The 20,096-nt window shown below is 37.0% G+C and overlaps 1 protein-coding gene across 1 annotated transcript in view; it reads right to left on the reverse strand.

Annotated features, from left to right (window-relative positions):
• Positions 1–324: 324 nt before the first annotated feature.
• TTC29 (tetratricopeptide repeat domain 29) overlaps positions 325–20,096 on the reverse strand; it is a gene marked incomplete at its 5' end in the record, with an annotated part of 142,491 nt that continues 122,719 nt past the window's right edge. The window contains 2 exons of the mRNA XM_065688281.1: positions 325–590; positions 708–780. Coding sequence (XP_065544353.1) covers position 590; positions 708–780 — 74 coding nt within the window. The remainder of the gene's footprint in view (positions 591–707; positions 781–20,096) is intronic.

Below are 20,096 nucleotides of genomic sequence, written 5' to 3' on the forward strand. Positions count from 1 at the left end.
ACCTGTGTTATAGATTAGGTAAAAATTGCACCATAATGTGCCACCCATGTTGGATCTGTTCCATTTAAGCTACAGTTGAACACTAACTGTTAATCACAGCTGCTAAAATCACTGATAGCCCTATGAATTAAGTGTCAAGCTTGTAGTTGTTTTTTTCTGAAAGGGATAATAATTTGGCATTTAAAGAAAACTCTCCAGGCACGTTCAGAAACTGATCTTACAAGGTATTGAGCAGCTTGGATTCCCATTCAGTAGGCGTAAAATATGTTTAGTATCTTAACAGGAGGATCTTGCTGCTTTGGAAGGCAATAAGAATTAGAGGCACAACATGAAAAGTTTTTATTCTATATTACTCTTTTTCTTTTGTATTTATTTCAATGACACCAGCTATTTTTTATTAAAAACATGCAATACACATTGAAGCCACACTTCAGTCATAAAAGAACTTCCAGCTCTCAGATATTTATATTGCAACACTGTGCTTCCATTTAAATTACAAAACTCCTAGCAAAATTCCTACTTGGTTGCATGACTCTTCAATGCTCTTGCTGTACTCATTACTAGCTTCTCTGCAAGTAAGCAGGCATCTTCTATAATGAAAAACAGCAAATAAAAACCAGTAAATGTTGTAAGTATTTGATATCCACATATTTTATATTTGGGTTCAGCATATGATTAAGGCTATGGATTAAGAGCAAATACTGTACCATGAAGGATCTAGATCTGGTGTCTCTGGAAGAGGCTCACAGGGCTCTGAAGCACTGGTTTTGTTATCAGGTTCTGTTATTAAAAAAGAAAAAAAAAAAAAGAAAAGAAGTGCATTAATGCTTTAGACTCACAACATTCTTAATGGTAAAAAAGCCTGGAAGGTTTATTTGAAACGTGCAATACAGTAAAAAGTCACAAAAGAAGGAATCTAAGACAACACAGAGGTGAGCCACAAAAATCATAATCTTAGAATACAGGAATTATAGGGTTTTCTATTCTTATTTCTTGCACTCCTGTGAAGCTGCTCTCAACCAGGCCAGTTTTTCAGGATAGCTCCAGGTGGGACCAGCTGGGGACCCAACAAGGAAGATTCATATAGGAGAAGACAGCACTGAAAGATGGCAGGCAGTAAGAAAACTATCCAAGAGAATAAGCGAGCAGTGCCGAAAGCAAAAGGAGAGTGAGGAGGCTGGATAAGTGATGCTGCCACCTCTCAGCAGGGTCCTCCTAACGGGATGTAATCAAAAAAGCCAGTGGCTGGGAGGCAACGGCTTAACTGCAGCTTTGGGCAGCCACGCATTTCCTTTGCTCCAGTGATCTCTGATGCTCAGCCTTGTTCCTTCCTTGCTCTATTTCTGCACCAAACTGCCACCTCCCATCTGCACTTTCTGCTCTGTTCTCAGTGGCTGTCCAGCAAATCTCTCTCTGCCTAGTTACAACCTCCCCATCTCTGGGGGATGGTTTCCTATTTTGGGAGCTACTGATGTGGTTCACCTCCTCAAATGAAGAAAGTGCACATATATCTAGTCCATCCCTGACATCTATTTATCAAATCTATTCTAAAAGGCTTCTGATGAAGGTTGTTTCACAACATCCCTAATCTCTCCATTCCAGTTTCACAATCTTATAACTCAGTTTCTTCCCTGATATTCAAGATAAATATTTATTGCAAATTAAGCTGATTTTTGTCTTTTTCTACCTTTGGTAGACATGAAGAGCAGAGGAATGCCGTCCTCTTTTATAACAACTCTTTATAGCTTGAGAGACTATTTCCCTTCCTCTAATCTCTTTTTGAGGTCTCTTCAATATTTGAATTGAAGATTCAGTCTCTTCAATATTTGAAAGGAACTTGTGTTTTGTAGACAAGGATTATCTGGACAATCCTTGGCTGGATCCTCCTTAATTTGTCGCACCTCTTTGTACTGTGCTGCCTAAAACTGGACTCTTTCTTTCAGCCACAGCAATACCAGTGGTACTTATATGGTATCCTAATAATTTAATGTCCAAAATGAATACATTAATCCAGCTCTGGTGGAGATGAAAAGTAATGTTCAAAGCAGTGTCTCTGCTGGTGCAATGTTTGGAACAGATACAAACTACTGGACCACTCAATACTCAATAAAATTTACCTTTCATCATATCATAGGTTTTTATTAAGCAAAATTGCTAACTAGGACTTCACCTGTAGTTGTATGCGAGTAAGAATAAGACAAGTAAAACTATGAACAACCTCTGAGAATTAGCGTAAGTCGTGATATGAAGTCTCATTTTGTATGAAGGCAACATGTATGTTAGGGGTTTACTGTGTATTTAGCAATGTAGTTATTCCAGGTAACATTTTCTGAAACCAGGCCTGAAATACATCAATGGAAATTCCTTTACTAACAGACCACGTCTAAGCAAAAAACCTAACAAAACCTAGTTGAATTCAAGGCACTCTGCTCACAGCTACAGAGTATATAACTTCTCAGATTAGCTTAGGAGCTCAAACACTGTGAAACAGCTGAGAGCCTCATGCAATTCCAAAGTGCTAACAAAGGGTCTGAATTATGTTGCCCTACCCAGCTTTAAACCAGGGCAGCATTATTGCTCTTTCCAGTGAAAGCTTATTGTTGAAAAAGTGGTACAAGACAGATGGGTGACTCAAGCCCAAAACGTGATTACGTATGTGTAGCAACATACGTATTTGCAAGTAAATACACATGAAAGTGTGACTCTGACAGCAATGTATCTTACATAGACTGACACATGCAGAAAATGGTGGGGATGTGTACATGATGGGGAATTACAGCATAAATTGCTTTTTTTATGCACCTTTTGGCCTTTTGCCTTCACACTTGGACACCAAGCTATTATTGTCTGATTAACACTTGTACCCTCCCAGCAAATGTTAAGCGTATCAAGGATAACTGATGGAATACTGAGCCATAAATGTTTTCTTGGCATTTGTTTGGTGTGTGCTATCTAGGAACAATAAAAGCATCTCATGTTCATAATGATAATACATATATACCACCACAGATGACACCATCAAGCATTCTTCTTCTATCATACTGTGTTGGGCAAAATGCAGAGATAAACATTAATATGTATTAATAGTATGCAAATATAATTAATCATAATAGGATGTTCCTGACACATTATCACTGCTGTTGATAAAATATAATTAAAATTGTCTGGTTGAATTTTCAGTGCAGTTAGAATTGACATTTCTCTTCTTGCTGTTTACATGTGCCTATCTAAAGAGTGTTACACTTCTAAAAATCTCATTATTCCGTTATGTTCCTGGGAGAAGGCTAAGCAGAGCTGCTAGTCCTTTACAAAATATAATCAGTGAGAAGTCATACAGAAGAATGAAAGCTGCATCTACAAAGACTGAAGCTAGAATGATCACTAACTCCAGAAACGGCAGGAATTTTTGGCACCGTTCTCTCAAAAGATTCTAAATGACATGAAACAGGCAATGCTCGTGTTCCTGAGCTTGCAGGCCCACGTGATGGGAAAGCATCCAAATCCAGGTTTTTAATTGTTCAGAGTTTGCTGGACTCTATTAAACAAGAACTCCACTGAAATGCTTCATGAACCGATGAAAGATCATAAGAGGACTATTATTTTAGGAGCTGAAATTGCTTTGGAAAAAAAGAAAGGTAGTATTTTGAGGAGATAACAAAAGTTAAGAATACGAGTAGCATGCAGGAGGTGACCCAGAAACCATTTTTCACTGTCTCTTGCAATAAAAGAACAAGGTAGGATATACTGAAAGCAGCATGTGGTGGGCTTGGAGTCAAAGGAAGGGCTTCTTTGTGCATGGCTAACTCATCCTTAGAACTCCCTGCTGCAGGATGCTGCAGGAATGCCCTGATTTTCTGCAGGCTCAATAAGTAACATGGCAAACAAATAAGAGAAAAAAGTCTGTACCTCTCCTACTCTACCGCTACAGCTAACTGGCTTAAGTGGCATAAAATCCTATAATACAACACCTCAAAAAAGACAGCAACAGTGCTGTTATGTTTTCACATGTATTTAGGTACACATATGCAAGCAAGACCATACTTACAACTGCTGTTAATGTGAATGAACTCTTACTATGTTGTACATATAAAAGTATTAATATAAGAGAATTCAGTGTTTTCATTACTGTTAGTCTATTTTCCTTTAATACAGCTAATTCCGCTGTCAGCCAATACTGTAGTTTTGTCACAAGAGGGAGAGAGAGAAAGCAAGACTATCTCACCATATTCTTTATATCCTCCCCATGATTTGGTAGGGTATGCTAGATTTTCATGTTGGTGTAATGCAGCAGATGAGATATAATCCATTATTGTAGTTTAAAAATTACTTGCATTTTTAAAGGTCATGCAGATGGTTTTAGTTATATAATCTGTAGAACGATATAATGAAGTAGTAATAAAGATACAGCAGAAAATAATATGACTGCCAACAACATGCATGTCCCACACTTGTAGAAGATCATCCTACGTTTTTTCTGTCTTGACAAATGAAAATTGATGCAAGGCTTTTTGAAAAGCAGATTGGGCCTACATGTTTATCCATGTATCCTGACTAGGTTCGTTTGGAATGGAGGCAGTTGAACTTCGAGGTTTTATGAATATAAAGATTAATGAATTTGTACAATTTGGCCATGCAAAGCATTTTTATCAGGCATATTCCATTTAGAATAAGCAGTAAACCATATATAAGGGCTGTGTCAAGGTTTACTGAATAGGGCCCTTGGTAGCTAATGTAACATTTCTCCAACAAATCAAAGGTATTGTTCTATGCTCACATGAATACACAGTAGCCATTACCTTAAATTTAAAACTCACTGTAAGCAGCAAACACACTGTGGGAATATGAAGGCCATATTGTATCAGTGGAGTCTGCAGAGATTTTCTTCATATGGCTTTGCCTGGTTGAAATATACGTTGCAGTTGAAAGCTAAAGGGATTACTTTTGAATAGTCATCACAAAGGTTGATTATATTCGTATATCATTTAGCTGGACCCTGCAGGCTATTATTCCATTAGCTGTGCTGGCCCTGCACTGTCAAAAAGTTGATCATATAATGTAAAAAGGTTACATGCTCTGTTAAGGTAGGTGAAGTAACTTGAAACAGTAATCTTTTAAGAGCACTACGGCTTTGTACTTGAAAGTAGATTGCATTTAAAACAAATACTCTCAAAATGGAATAAACACAATTACCCTACCTCTGCTTCCTATTTTTCCTATTTTAAATAGGCTGTATATAATTTGAATAAGTTAATTGTACCAGGAAAGACTTTCACTATATTTTTTCAACCTATATCCAAAGAACTATACCTCAAAATAGCTGTGTCTTTATGTGAAATGCTTACTGAAATCATGTCTCTGGTGAAAAAGATTTGCTGATTATATTTCCCTTGCACATACAAACACACACACATTTTCTTTCAGTGCTTAATAAAATGGATCTTCAGACGGTTCCATTATGTGGATGCCTTAATATTATTTTATGCTAAAATGTGGACAGCACATTAGATTGAAAGCATCTTACTGTTCCACATGGCAGAGTAATCATGGACTATCCCTAGATAGCAAATGCTCCCATTGGGAAAACAATACCAACAACACAGGCTAATGAATCACAATAGTTATTAATCACGGGCATTTGTAAGAGCCACATATAATAGAGATGAACTCTCAAGATTAGAAAGGTTAGAAGGTGGAACCAAGGAAAGGACAGGAGATCATCCAGTTGCATTTTAGAAGTTTACAGGTGAGTATTTGTTCCAGTACAATTGTGCCCCTGCTTGCTCCAGTCTTTCTAAGCAGGCATAAAAGAAAAGAAACAATTTAGTCAGCTGGGTTCGCTTAGCTTTCAGATCCTTGCAGGACAATGTGGCAAAAATAAATAAACAAATAAATGCACACCTACAAGACCCTTAGGGCTTTATGGCCTAGTTAGAAATGAGACAGCACTTCTTTTATTAGACAAAGTTGTTTAATTTAGATTGTAAAAGTGAGAGTTGGTTCTTTTTCAGTATATCATATATATTATTCAGGGCAATGAATGAGTCTTTAGGAGTACAAAAGGGAGTCTTTAATGAACTGCAGCAAGTATTTGAGCAGGTAGGTTTCCCTGAATAAAGGCTTCACAGATGGGTAAGTTTATGAATGAGAAGCAGAATTTATTTTGCATGCTTTTAAAGAGCCTACTTGACTATGGCACTATAAGGAAAGTGCAAGATTTTTCTGGTTTGGATGAAAAAAACCTAACGGGAATATGAGTTTTTCCCTGCCTAATAACTTCCATTGTTTACTTATTCATATTCAGCAGTCCTCAGACAAGTTAATCTTCCTCTCTCACAGAGTTTGGGCATGTGCCAGACATTTGTTCAATGGAAATCTCTCTTGATCTTACATCTTTCAGTTCTGTTCATTGTGAAAATTATACCCTCATCTGTGGCAATGTAGTACCGCAGCATCTTTTGCACAAACTATTTCTTGAATATCAATTTTAACTGTTCTATCATGTCGGACTATTGACTGTAGGTAGAAAAAAGGTATTTTCTCAACGCCAAAATATGACACTGTGTCTTTTGTGTATCTGGAAGTTAGGGATCACAAAAATTCTACGCAAATTTTGGTGCACAGAAAAATCAGCTTTCAAAACAGTCATCAAGAAGATCACTTTGAACATGAAGAAACCTAAACAAAATACCAGCCAGTTTTTAGCTTATAGTTTTACCTTTACTGTCAACAATTTTTTTATGAAATCCAAACTATCAGTTTAAAGTTTCAACACAGCATCTCATCTCTCGCTCTACTCCAACTGAAGCTAAGCAGAAATTAAGGAAACAATGTTTCTGATTCAGTATCTTGAAATAGGTTAAAACTTAAACAGGGGAAGTTTAGATTGGATATAAGGAAGAAGTTTTTTACTGTGAGGGTGGCAAGGCACTGAAATGGATTGCCCAAGGAAGTTGCTCCATCCCTGGTGGTGTTCAAGTCCAGGTTGGACAGAGCCTTGGGTTACATGGTTTAGTGTGAGGTGTCCCTGCCCATGGCAGGGGGGCTGGGACTAGATGATCTTAAGGTCCTTCCCAGCCTTAACTATTCTATGATTCTACGATTCTAAACTTCCTCAGCCAAGGCAAAATTTTCCAGCAACATAAAGCAGGCTGAGTGCCTGTCCAGCTGGTTAATCAAGGGTTCCACAGCGCAGAGGAGAATTCCCAGATGGCCCAGAAGGGTTTCTTTTCCTTCATCCTCCCCCCAGATGCAGAATATATATCACAACTGGAACCTACTTTCTCTCTCCTAAGGACAGGACAAGCCCCAGGGGAACTTGCAAAGTTCTGAGCAAAGGGGGTGCTGCTCACTCTTGTGGTAGAAGCCAAATTCACCCTTGGCTACCCTGAGGAGCTGGTGAGGAAAGAACATACAACCAGTATAAAAACACTTCCACTACCTCTATACGTGCTGAAACCCATGAGCTGTCATTAAAGATTGAACTCAAAAGCTAGTTAGAAATCCTTACAAAAGGAAATCTTTACCTTGCTCACAGAGTGTGGTATTTTATAGTCCTGGAGAATTTTTGACAGCATTTTTAAAGATATTATTATAGGCTTTTACAAAGATGTGTGTATCTTAATGGTGTAAGCACAGAAGCTTTTAACACTGCTTTATAATTATGAGTAAAATATAAATTCATCGCAAAGCACAAAGAAGCAGTAAGTGGACTGATGTTTCGGGCAACATAATGATCATAGCAGAAGCAGAATATTTGGTTTCAATTTGTGTGCAGAATTATAACTGCTACATTAATTTTAAACCAAAGCAAGGTATATCAGGAGCTCAGTAAATAATTACAGTACAGTAGATGTGCAAACACATATTTTAGACATAGTGATGATTCTAAGACCAACCGGTGCCCAAGCCAGTTCACTGAAAAAATCTTACTGTCTTTCCCCAAATCACTACGGTCCTTGTCCTGTAAAACTTTTAAATAGTCTGTTTGAAAACCTACTTTATGCACTTATTATGCAACATTTTTTCATGGCTACGCTTAAGACCTCATTCCTTACCCTTTACTCGTAACATGCATTAATTCTGTTAAGTACTGCTATAAAGGCACAGTTAAAACCTGCAAGACAGAATAGCAGGACAATTCATAACTGTATTCTGCAAAATCCACTTTGTATGCATTGAGCAAAATATGTCACTGAACAGAGCAGCTTCATACTTACATCACTGGTAGTCTGTGATTTTTATTTCTGAATATGCAGCTTGATGTGTCTTCAATGGATCTGGCTATCAGAGAGTGCTTAGTACCCCTTTCCCTGAAACCCAGGTCCCTCAAAGGTGTCCCAAAGGGAGGAAAAGCTGGAACGACTATTTAAACAATTCCTCTTACTTAATTATATTCCATTAGCATACTGTGGTTCAAATATAGTATCAAGCTGCTCTGATTAGATGCATACCTGATTTTAACTCTTTTTGCCTTAATCTCCCTATTTTGACATGAGTGCTGTATGTTATTTTATTGAGAGTTTCTTGCTCTGCAGAACTCTATGTTCTGGTTTAGCTCTGCTGTTTTCTGGCTTCTAAAGGCTTACCTACTCTTCTATAATTCTATGCAAGAGTACTTCTTCATGGTTGAAACTTCTTTATTTCAGCATCTTCAGTGACTACTCTGCCTGGCGGCTCACAAACTGTTTATGATTGAGGCTTCTATAATGCATTTTTTTTGCCTGGGAAACTGCCTTCCAAGAGCTTAGCCAAAGGTCTCTTTCTGGGTACAGAAACTGATGTCAGTAAAGCAGAGAAAATCCAGCAATGCACCTGCTACAAAAAGAAAAAGGATCCCAGGGAGATTTTTTTCTCCTTACCTGACTTCAGCTTTATGTGTTCTAATGCACCTTAGGCATGAGTGCATCCTCTCTGGCTAAGGAGGTGTAGGGGAAAAATCTGGAAGATTGTGTTCTTCAAAAGAAGACACACAATCCTCTATGGAAGTATCAATTTTCTTGTGACTAAGGTTTTCTGGGGAGAATATCATTCTCTGTAGCAGCTAAAGTCCTTCTCTAAAATTGATGCAAAGTGGTCCTACTTCTCATTTAAAAAATAACCAACAAAAACTAGCTGCTGGAAATTAAGGTCCTGGTTTATGCAGGGTCCTTGGATTCACATGTGGTGACATGTATACAATGCTGTGAGATACCTCTCTCACAGGCACTTCAGAGAAGCTCCTTTGTCTCAGCTTTCTTTGTTGATTTTACCAACATAATGAGATCAGACCTACTTTTCTTCTCCAGGCATTGGGAACAATACTTTTGCTGGGCAGAGTAATACTGTGTGTTGGGTTTCTCCCTCTTAGCTTTTGGATTTATTCTTCCAGACAACATGGGACAACTTGAAAGGCCACTACTCTTCTTCTGTCTTCACAGTTGAGAGCTCTATCTTTCAGGCCAGTCATCCACTTCTTTTGATGAGAAATAGATTCACATGAAAAAAAGATTACACTGAAAAATGGAAATGGATTTTCTGTTTTATTAGCAGTCAGCATACGACTTGTGAGTAACTTCAGAAAGTTATAAAACTACAGAGACTTCTAAGAACATGCCAGTAGAAGCTAGAATTTAAAAATAAATGCTTTGGCTAGTCTGAGCCCAACCCTCAAGTGATGCAACCAATGCAGCTTCAGCGAAGTCAGCATCGTTATGTCAGCTTAGCCAAATTGCTTCAAAATAGGTCTTTTAAGAAAACATTTAACTTCAGTAATTTTAAATTCACTTTGAACTATGCCATACCAATCACATTGTTTTGCTCTAGGAACAGCAGAGCTTGGAAACATCTACCAGGCAAACAAATGTTTTCATAAAGTAAAAGACGTTGCTCTGCCACTCTGTTCCTTGACTGCAGTGACGAGGGTGAGACGAGAGACACCACTGGATACTTCCAGTATGGCAGAGACTTAATGAGACTGAAGGGAGGCATGGACTTCTAGCCCTGAGGGTAGGAGAGAAATGATTTGGTTTCTTTTGTACCTTTCCGCCAGCCATGATGCAAGGGGAGAAAAGGAAACAGGGTTATTTCTGTGTTACTGCCATAAGTTAGACTGTTAAGGGACGGTTCGACTCTCAGTTCAGTCCCTCACAAAGGCATCAGCCGAAGTGGAAGCAGACACCATTTCAGTTACAGTTGCTGCTATTTAAAATGCCAGTGACAAAAATGAATGACAAAATTCCTTGCTATAAATTAGAATAAGACTGCCCCACCTGGAGGTTTAAGAATCTCCAAGCAAAACCTCATTATAGCAAGAAGGGATATTTCACAGACACAGATCTTGAGGTTTGCCCTTCCAATAGCAGAGCTATTTGATCCTGGTGTGCAAATTCAATTAGGCAGCATAAAACTTGAAAGTACTTTGGCTTCTTCTGGATTTTGTTTAGATTGTACCTGTTATATTATGAACTAGCTAAGAAGAATATTTGTAATATGAAAGAATATAAATGCCAACCATCCACAGAGGCTTTATTTGAACTGAGCATTGGTCTGTAGTGAATTTGACAGACTCTGCTAGAGCAGCACAAGGCCAGTGCACTCAGTGACATGAACAACTGCATCCTTTACACGCATCTTCAGCAATCACATAAACTCGGTGTGCACAAAGAGGGCATGGTGGGTCACATGCAAGCCTGCCAGGCAGATGGCAGTGGGCTCACAGTCCTGGAAAGGTTTGCTTGTCTGACTGCAAACCTCTGTGGTGAACTGCTTGCTGTGGCTCTATTTAATTCTTAATCTTTGCTTCTCTTTAATTCCTAGCTGCTTTAGAGACCTGTTGTAACACAGCAGGTAAAAAAATATTCACATGTACTGTCAAGCCTCCCCAAAGAGCACTAACTTGACACGTAGGCCATGACAGCTGGGCTTGGACTACTAAGAAATCTAATCCAGGGTTTCCATCATCTCAGTTGTTGCCTTTCTTTCATTACAGTTTGACTCAGCCCCTAATGGATTCAGCTTTATAAAAATCAGAAAAAGGGGAAAAGAAAGCAATTTATTCATGTTTCACTAGAGCTCACAGAAGACATGAAATTTCTCTAAAAATGCAAATTATTTTGTGCCACACAAGTGAGACTGGGCAGCTAAAGCTCTTAGAGGAAGGGTCTTTCCCAGGGCTAATGTTTTTATGCCCAGTGATTGAATAAATCAATCCCTTTATTATCACATCTCTTTTACTCTCCTTTTTCTTCAGAACCATATAGCCAAAGGTACCAAAGCACTCTTTTTAATTCTAAGAAAATTGATTATGCGTGTTAATTTTGTTTTTAATCCCAGGCATATAAAAATAAACACCATAGATGTGTAGCAGAAATCAATCTCTCTTAAGTATCAAGTTGGTAAAAACAAGGATTTAGTGAGAATCCAAGATGTAAACGACTAACGTACAAACTAAGCCCTTATTTATGTAATGTGCCTTTATACAAGCTCAATATAAACCTGAAAGAAACTATTTCGGAAGAGCAGAAATGGTTTACTTGCACTGCATCAAAAATGACCCCATAAGACCTCCTTTACTGAGATAGCCCAGATATTTAATGTGAACATATGTTTTTAAAGGATTTCTTGTCTTATGTCCAGTCATTCCTGTTAATTCATGGGACAGCATACTGCAGATGTGCTCTTTTTTATGTTACATAAAGCAAAAATTACATTTAACAAGTGTAAGGTTGGTCATAAAAAATAAATAAAAATAGACTCTTAAAAGCTGGGAAATCACAAAGTGAAGCTATCAGTCATTCTTATTGAGAAGGGTGAGGACAATGTGAAATAAAACTTGCACATCTATGAAGAGACATACCTAATATGCCAGCACTTGTCTGTTATTTCACATTCTCTATAGGTTGCTTTCATCAGCCCAGTATTTCTTCCTTTAGGGTAAGCTGCGATGCACATTTTCCCTTTCTAGTCACTGACTTCAATTTCAATAGTAATTAAATATTTTGAACCTATTTGCAAGTTTGTTTACTTGAAAGAATTGAAACCAAAATCAGTGTTAGTTTTTGTGTGTTTTACTTCTGGGTAAGAACTTTAAGCATGTGTTATAACAGCAGTGTTCATTATCATAATTGCTTAATAGGCAAATAAAATAACTTTCACAAGATTATTTTTCTAACATTAATCCAAATCTAAGTACCAATTTGTGCCCCTTATTGATAGGCACACTAATCATTATAATTGTTATTTCTGTATGGTTTTATTCCTTCCTGAGTGCATATGAGATAAGCAACACCTCTTCAAGAAAGGAATATTATCTTCTATTTTTACTGACACAAAAGATGTTGATCAATCATCATTGATACACACATCTTTTGTTGTCAAGTACTGTGCTCCCCAAAACCACTTCTTACGTTGGCATAAGATGGCATATTCTAAGACTTACTACTAGGAATTTCTAATTAGAAACCACTCTTAGAGTTTTGGTACAGTGTAAATTCAAGCCAAGATGTGGAACCCTACTTGGCTTGTGAGGCTGTGAGATCAGATTTCCTTTAGTCAACACTTAGAGGACAGACAGAAAAGTTGTTCCTTTGGACCACTCTTCAGCATTTGAAACTACTAAAAATTGCTGTCTCACCTCAACAAGATGGATAGAGTCCACAATAAGTTAACAGTAAGACTTAAAACACAGCTTGAATCTTCCCAAAAGTAGGCACTCTGGGAGAAACACAATCCCAGCACCAGCCTTCTTGTAAAGTTCCACAAGGGCTAAGGGTAAGTTTAGTTCTTTGTAAGGATACAGTGTGAAGGGAAAGATCAATTGAGACAGTACCAAATGCCATGCAAATGACTTGCGCAGACCAAGAGACGATTTGAAGCACAACTAAATGTCACCTTTTGGTGCGTTACTTATGTTACTGGTAATGTTACTTGATTCAAACCAGAATATCCACGGAGGCACATCTACACAGTAGCTAAATCACTTCTGAATTTTGGTCTTTCTTACTAATCACAATTCTAGCTGTCTAAGTGAAATTCAGAAACAGGAATCATTCTGTAGTCTTCTAGGACATTGCTAGTTTAGAGATCACTAAGTAAATTCACTGACATTAAAAATATGGACTACTCAAACACGTATCTTTTTGATCTATTTCTACTCATGTTATTGTTGGTAATGGCAAAAAAATAATCACAATTAATAATTATATGAGAAAACAAATTTACAATGAAATTGGTTTTCTGATTTTATAGGAAAAGCATGTCACAGAGAGCAATATTTACAACTCAGTTCCCTGGGAGCTTTTAAGTAATGCTGTAAGAAACCAGAGTAGTTTATTATAACTTATTCTGAAGTTTAATTATACACACACATGCACAAAGGATTTACAAATAAATAAAGACTACAGCTACTGGCACGTTACAAGTAATTTTCATAGAGAGGTTTGAATTACGAAATGGGAGATATTTATTTGAAGAGTTCTGAAACTGTTTATGGACAGCTAAATTTATGAAGACAATGTTAAATATTTTGCAATATGTCAAATAATATGTTTGCTGAAGTTGCTAATATGTTTGCTATTGACCAAAAGTGAGTGTAAACAATTTAATGTGAGCTGCATCACTGCCAAATTAGTGGTTCAGGTGTGGACTGAATCCTGACTTTGTCAAAATTCTCAAGTTTATGCATTAACCACTGTGGGGATTGGTACTAAATGGCTGTAATTTTAATAACCTGAAGAACAGAATTCTTCCATTAATGGCAACTGAATCCTGGTGGTTCTAATGAAATATTTTTTGTACAGCCATATATTTTCTGTAAAATATTAAGCTGAGGGTTTTACCTTGCACTCAAGTCACCAAGTGAATTAAAAATCTTAAAACATTTTTGTTCCATCTCTCCCCAGCTATACTAAAATGATGGTTGAACCTCACTCCTAAAAATGTTAACTAGTGAAAAAAAAAAAGCAAAAAAGAGGGTGAGAGAAATTAAAAGCACAAATAACAAAATCCTCAATAGTCTTAAAACACGCCATGAAAAACTATGAAGGGAATCATAAACTGCTCTCCCAAAACTGAATCAGACAACAAGAAGTGCCTGAGAATCTTCATTTTTTAGTTTATAAGTCTGAATCAACACCCTCTGTGCTTTTAGGATCATAATCTAACTGTAGCAGTCACATATTATAATCTTGTTTATGTAAGTATTAAATCCTACCTTAACAGAAGTCCCCAGCGCTTTATGATAGGATTTTTTCAAGACTTCTCTACCTTTATTTCCTGACCTAAATCAGTGAGCCAATTCATAAACCCCCCTCTCTTCTTTTATCAATATTATCCTTGAACTTTAAAGGTCTTCTAGCTTGGTGTTTCTTCATCTGTGTAGGTGTATGCACTCTGCTAACTATGGTGAGATTTGGAACATGCACTAAGTATTTCATTGCATGCAAAGCTCACACCAGCAAGCTCAAAAGGATATTTGTCTGGTTTTGATATATTTTTTTTATATATAATTGCATTATGATGCTACTTAACTAAGTTGAAAGCAAAGAGGACTGACATCTGCATACAAGGCCTTAATACAAGGTTATATAATATAAATTGAAGGTTAAATTTTTACTTGTGTACTTTTATGTTTTGTTCTTTTAAATGTAGGTCTTGACTATGTAAAGAAAGTAAATAGGAAAATCAGCATGCTGAGGACACTGTAAAGTAAAAAACTAATAGTTAAGCTGTCAAAAAAAGAACATGAATTTTTCGTCATTTTTACTTCTTTAAATTTTTTTTTCAAGCATTTAAACAAACCATGACATTTTAATTTAAACATACATCATACAATTGTGAAAAATGTAATCTGGCAAAAATGTACTATGAGAGCTTTAAAGGTAACTTTGAAAAGCTCACAAAAAATACCACAAAGCACACACCACATCCAAAATTTCCAAAACAATTCAGCAAGCCTACAACCTTTAAGCATTCCTTTACAAACAGAAGATCAGCCAAAAAGATAGCCACAAAGGATCACAAACCGGATTTTCAATTTCTTTTGAATCCCTGACCCCCCTTATTGGGTGACCAGGCAAAACTCTTGGAAGATGCAAATCTGTCTTTCTTTGAGTGCTGATGTTACCGCTGATTGCACCGTTTCATTGCATTTATGTATTCCAAACTCTTTCTTTCTTTTCCTTTCTCTCAAGTACACAAAGACTTGTAGGATAGTTCCACTGAACTATTCCCTCCATTTGTTTCCCCAGAGGTTCACATTGTTCCTCCAATATGTAATGCAGTGGTATTTGCCTAAGTGAGCAGACAACTTGAAGCAATGTCCCTTGAGGAGTAAGTTTCTTCTTCCACTCCCAATTTGATGAGGATGTTATCTCTAAATTCAAATAGTGACACTGCTATCAAGCCAAACTTCATCTCTGATTATTTAACCAGTGCTATGAGGAAAGAATTAGGAGTGAAGTCCCTGTGGGAAAAGAAATTCAGAGAAAAGATGGAAGAAAACCCTGAAGACAGCAAAAATGTGAAGAGAATAATGAAGGAGGAAAGAGCAGAAATGGTCATGAACAATACAGCACTTTTTCTCAAATGACTAATAAGATAATACAGTGAAGAACCAGTAAATCGCTAAAAGTTTAGTTAACACAGAAGGCTGTATTCTGACGCTGATTACTGTAGAAGCTTTCCCAGGACTTTTTAACATGCAAGAAGGTAGGTACAGATGTCTCTAACATATAGCTCTAAATTAAAAGCAGAATCATGGCCTTTGTAGTTTGACATGCCTGTCAGAAATTCCCTTGGATAGCACAGGAGTGCATAGCTGTTTTGCAGGCACTCTGTATCCTGCTCATTTGCCACTGACACAGAAACCCATTCACTGATGCAGCCCAAGAACGTCAACTTGACACCCTCCCTGCACCTACAAATAGCTGATGATTACCTGGCTTTAAAATAAACTGTAATGTTAACTTGCACAATGCCAAGATACTTGAAACAATTTTCTAAAATAAAAGAGCCAAAATATTTCAGGGTATAGGCACAAAAAATACAGCTTAGTCATTTGCTTTATCTTATGAGGACTGCACAAAGGTAACAGAGCACAGATTTCAGGTACCACATTTCCACAGGTTATATTATTTTCCAAACAGAATTTATTATTGCTACTTGTACCATTCCAATAAAGTAGTGGGAAGAACCATAATTACATGCAATTTGTAATTTTTTTATTTTTTTTTTCCAAAAAACTCCGCACGCTAGAGTTCAGGGAATAAAAGATAACAATAGATGGGTGAAATGTAGTCTTGGGATGGTGGTCACTAGGGAAGACCTCTAGCAGAGACATACATCAACATCTTTATTTTCTAGGTAAGACAGAGGAACAGTCCCAGACTGAAACATCATTAGAGGAGAATTAGAACAAACTCAGAAATGCATCAGTCTAGAAAGTGGTATTTGCTCAAGAGGTTTAACGGACACACACATACCTATTGCTTAAATCAGCCTCAACACCAGAATAATAAAAAGTGTTAAACAAGACATTAATTAAAACCTATAATTTTCCCTGGGAGGAGAGACTCATAAAAATCTGATTCCATACTAGGCAAATTAGCTACTATTCTAACAAAGGATATAATGATAGATAAATGAATTAAAATGTTATAATGAAGAAAAGAAATCAAGATAGCTTTTGTAGAGATCTCATGAGATTATTGTCCTTTTGAGGAATGCATGAGGATCTGGATGAATATTACTTGGTTTGATTAGATTCTCAGAATGCTTCAGATAGCTCCTTAGTTCAGATAACTAGTTAAAGATAGGAAATAAAGATAAGAATAGATGGATTGATTTTCACTATGGAGACAGATCAGTGGTGAATTCAGCAGGGATCTAAGGAAGAATTTGTACAGTTCAACGTTAAAAAACCCCCAAACCACAAAATGTTAGTGAAGAGGGAAGTGACAGAATGTACTGCTGATAAAAAGCTACACAGGGTAATCAATACAAAAAACTTTAAAGAACTTCAAAAAAATTTTTTTGACTGGGCAATAAATCTTTGGACAAAATCCAGTGTTGATAAACGCAAATTAATGCACATGTGGAAAATAGTCTTTTATGTATCGGGAGATTGCAAGCTTCAGGTTGATAGAAAGATGACTGACCATGGGATATAGAGATGTATGTATTTTCATGAGCACCATGAAGAAAATGAGTGAGAAATGATAACTCACTATTTCTCACAGAGGAAAAGTTGAGAGGCCACAACTAACTGCAACACAGTGAGTTAAGGACAGATTTAAGGAAACTATATTTTAGCTGTGAAATTCAGTGAGGTGCCTTGGCTGCCAAAATTATGCAACATTTAGAAATACAGTGGACAAGTTCACGGACAAGTACAGGAAAGCCTATTAAATATTGTGGGATCTACACTCAACAGCTTCTTCAAAAAGTTCCTGTCTTGCAGGCTGCTGAAGATGTGGAGAGACTACCAAACAGAAATATCGTTTCCAAATTTCCTGTTCTGAATTTTTTTCCTAATATATTAGCCACTGCTAGATATATACCAGACTAGACAGGCCTTTGATCTAACTTACTGCAGTCATTTTTCCAGTATATCATGCTAATAGTAAAAAAGCAAGATCTCTAATAACGGAGATTAGAGAAGGGTTAACATAAAAAAACCTACATAGGAACTCCTCAAATTGTTCCCTGTATGAAATTTGACTGAACTAACTGATAAACACTATTCCAGAGTTTTCATCACTCTTTAAATTTCCCATTTTTGGCCACTAAAAATCTATTAAACTTGACATTTTCTGAGTGTTAACACCCATTTTGCTCCCATTCAAAAGCTACTAACAAATGATGGTTTGTGAGCGCTGATTTTTCCGAGATATGAAATCATAATTTTTACTTGCAAAAATTAACACTAATTCTATCTGTCATGCTAACATGAAGGTATTTAGACTGTTTTCCTAGGTTTTCTCAATAATAGAGCATAACAGCATTTCATAGAAAGACTGGACATGAAACTGTTATTTCAGCACTTTACCCAACAGCTAGATCCCTTTACTTTATATACTGAAATTGGGAGCACACTACTAGTTATTAAAAAACCCAGTACAAGCACTGATATTTAAAAACAGCAGTGCCATTTCCTAGAGCGAGTGGAGTTTACAGGCTAGTCTTCAGCTTGCAGATCATCTGCAACAGCCCTGTGGGAGGATAGTTTTTATAAATAAAATATTTGTGAACAGCAGTAGTCACAGCATTATTACAAAGTCCAAAAAAAAGATATCAAAGGGCACTGTTGCATGTGTTGAGCAACAAGTCTGCATTTTTTTCCCCTGAACAGTTGTATGCTTCTGTACCATACCCAGAAAAAAAAGAATTTTTAAGGTAGTTTAAAATACAATGCAGGATACATTTTTTTAAATCTAGTGATATTGCTTTTGTGTACACATGGAATTGTTTTTACCTGCTGAATTAGTTACGATTGTTACCATCTTTACATATTTTGCATCTGACTGAGGGTATATTCCAAAATCATTGCTTATGCCCTAACTCTCTTTTTCAGTAAGAGTGAAAGGCTAGGGCAAAGCTGGAGAAAACCTTTTAAGAACAAGGTACAATCACCCTCAAATTTGGCAAACATCAAGCCTTCGTGCACACACACTGGCCCTTGTTCAGGCTCCCTCATTTCTGGCAGAGCGATCTAAAGCAACTATGGCAGGACCATGGAGAATGGTGATGGGTAAAGATGTCTGCAGGAAATGAATAAAGCTCTAGTCTGAATCATCTTTTAGCTGCGTTGCTGTAGGCAGCTGGAAAGTTGACAGTGTGAACCTATCTCCAGGCTTTCAGTCATTGTCTATCTGTTGTTGTCTTCTGTGAGGGACTTTGCTAAGGAAGCATGGTCTGTGAGACCATGGGTAATTGTACAGTCGTTTGCAACACACCTTGAGTCTTGTTACAGTAACTTGGGAACTGCCTTGACTCCCCATTTCTGTGGGGTAAGCCTGATTCCTAAGTGTTTATTGTGGAAGTGCGGAGGGCTTAGGTAGGTACAGACTTCATGGTTTCTCTGTTAAATGAAACGATGAGGACTTCGGGATTTGGGTTATAACTGAGTAATGAAAAAGCTTTCTTCCTATGCTACTCTTCCTAGTATTGAACAGACTCAATTTATAGAAGCATGTTTGAATGGAAATGCTAAATAATTGTTGGATAATATGCTTATAATACATTTATCATTTACAAGGAAAAAAAATGTGATAAACTAAAAACCTGCATAAATGTATAAAAGCAAGTTCATCAAAATACATCACCCAGCATGAAGCACATGCCAGCAATGAGTCTGCCAGATTCAAAGGCGGTAATACAGTGTGATACACAATCTTAGTTCTTGGTAAACAGAACATTACACTGAGCTGATTAACATGAAAAGCATGATGATCCAAGAGCATGCATTGGGATTAAATATTACTACCAGACCTGCACATCACTCAGTAAAACCTGTCAGGATTTTTAATCCTTTACAGTACTGCTACTGCATCACAGTCCAGATTTTCAGAGATGCTATCACTGGGACAAATACAAATATCTGTATTGATCCTGCCATTTCCTCCCATGCAATGTCATTAGCTTCAATTAAAGACACTGAAATGAAGTTGAGCCTCGATTTTACATGATCACCAAGCATAAGTTTTATAGGTGGCAATAATTTACGACAGAATGTTGCGGCAATCTCTGAAAATTTTAGGGCATCACAGCATGCAGATAGAAATTGTTGCAAGCCAACAGATTTGCTTCCAGATTTGGGTCAGATTTTGTCAAAGATCTGTGGATCACATGAAGTTATTGGTAGTAGTATTTAAAAAGAAAATATATTTTTCTTCTGATGTACTAATATAAAAATGTTGGTTGGTTCTTAACAGTTCTTGTCCACAGCTGAGCATGGTGGCATTGGTCACAGATGATTGGGCATTAATCTCTCAAAATAACGCAATTTTTATTTTATTTATTTATAGGAAATGCCTATCACAAACTCACAAAAAAGAATCAGCCCCTGTTTTTGAGATTAATGTGAATGCTAGCAATGCTATCCTTGTGGCTTCAACGATGCA

The sequence above is a fragment of the Lathamus discolor genome, chromosome 1, assembly GCF_037157495.1.
Source record: "Lathamus discolor isolate bLatDis1 chromosome 1, bLatDis1.hap1, whole genome shotgun sequence".
Classification (NCBI taxonomy): Eukaryota; Metazoa; Chordata; class Aves; order Psittaciformes; family Psittacidae; genus Lathamus; species Lathamus discolor.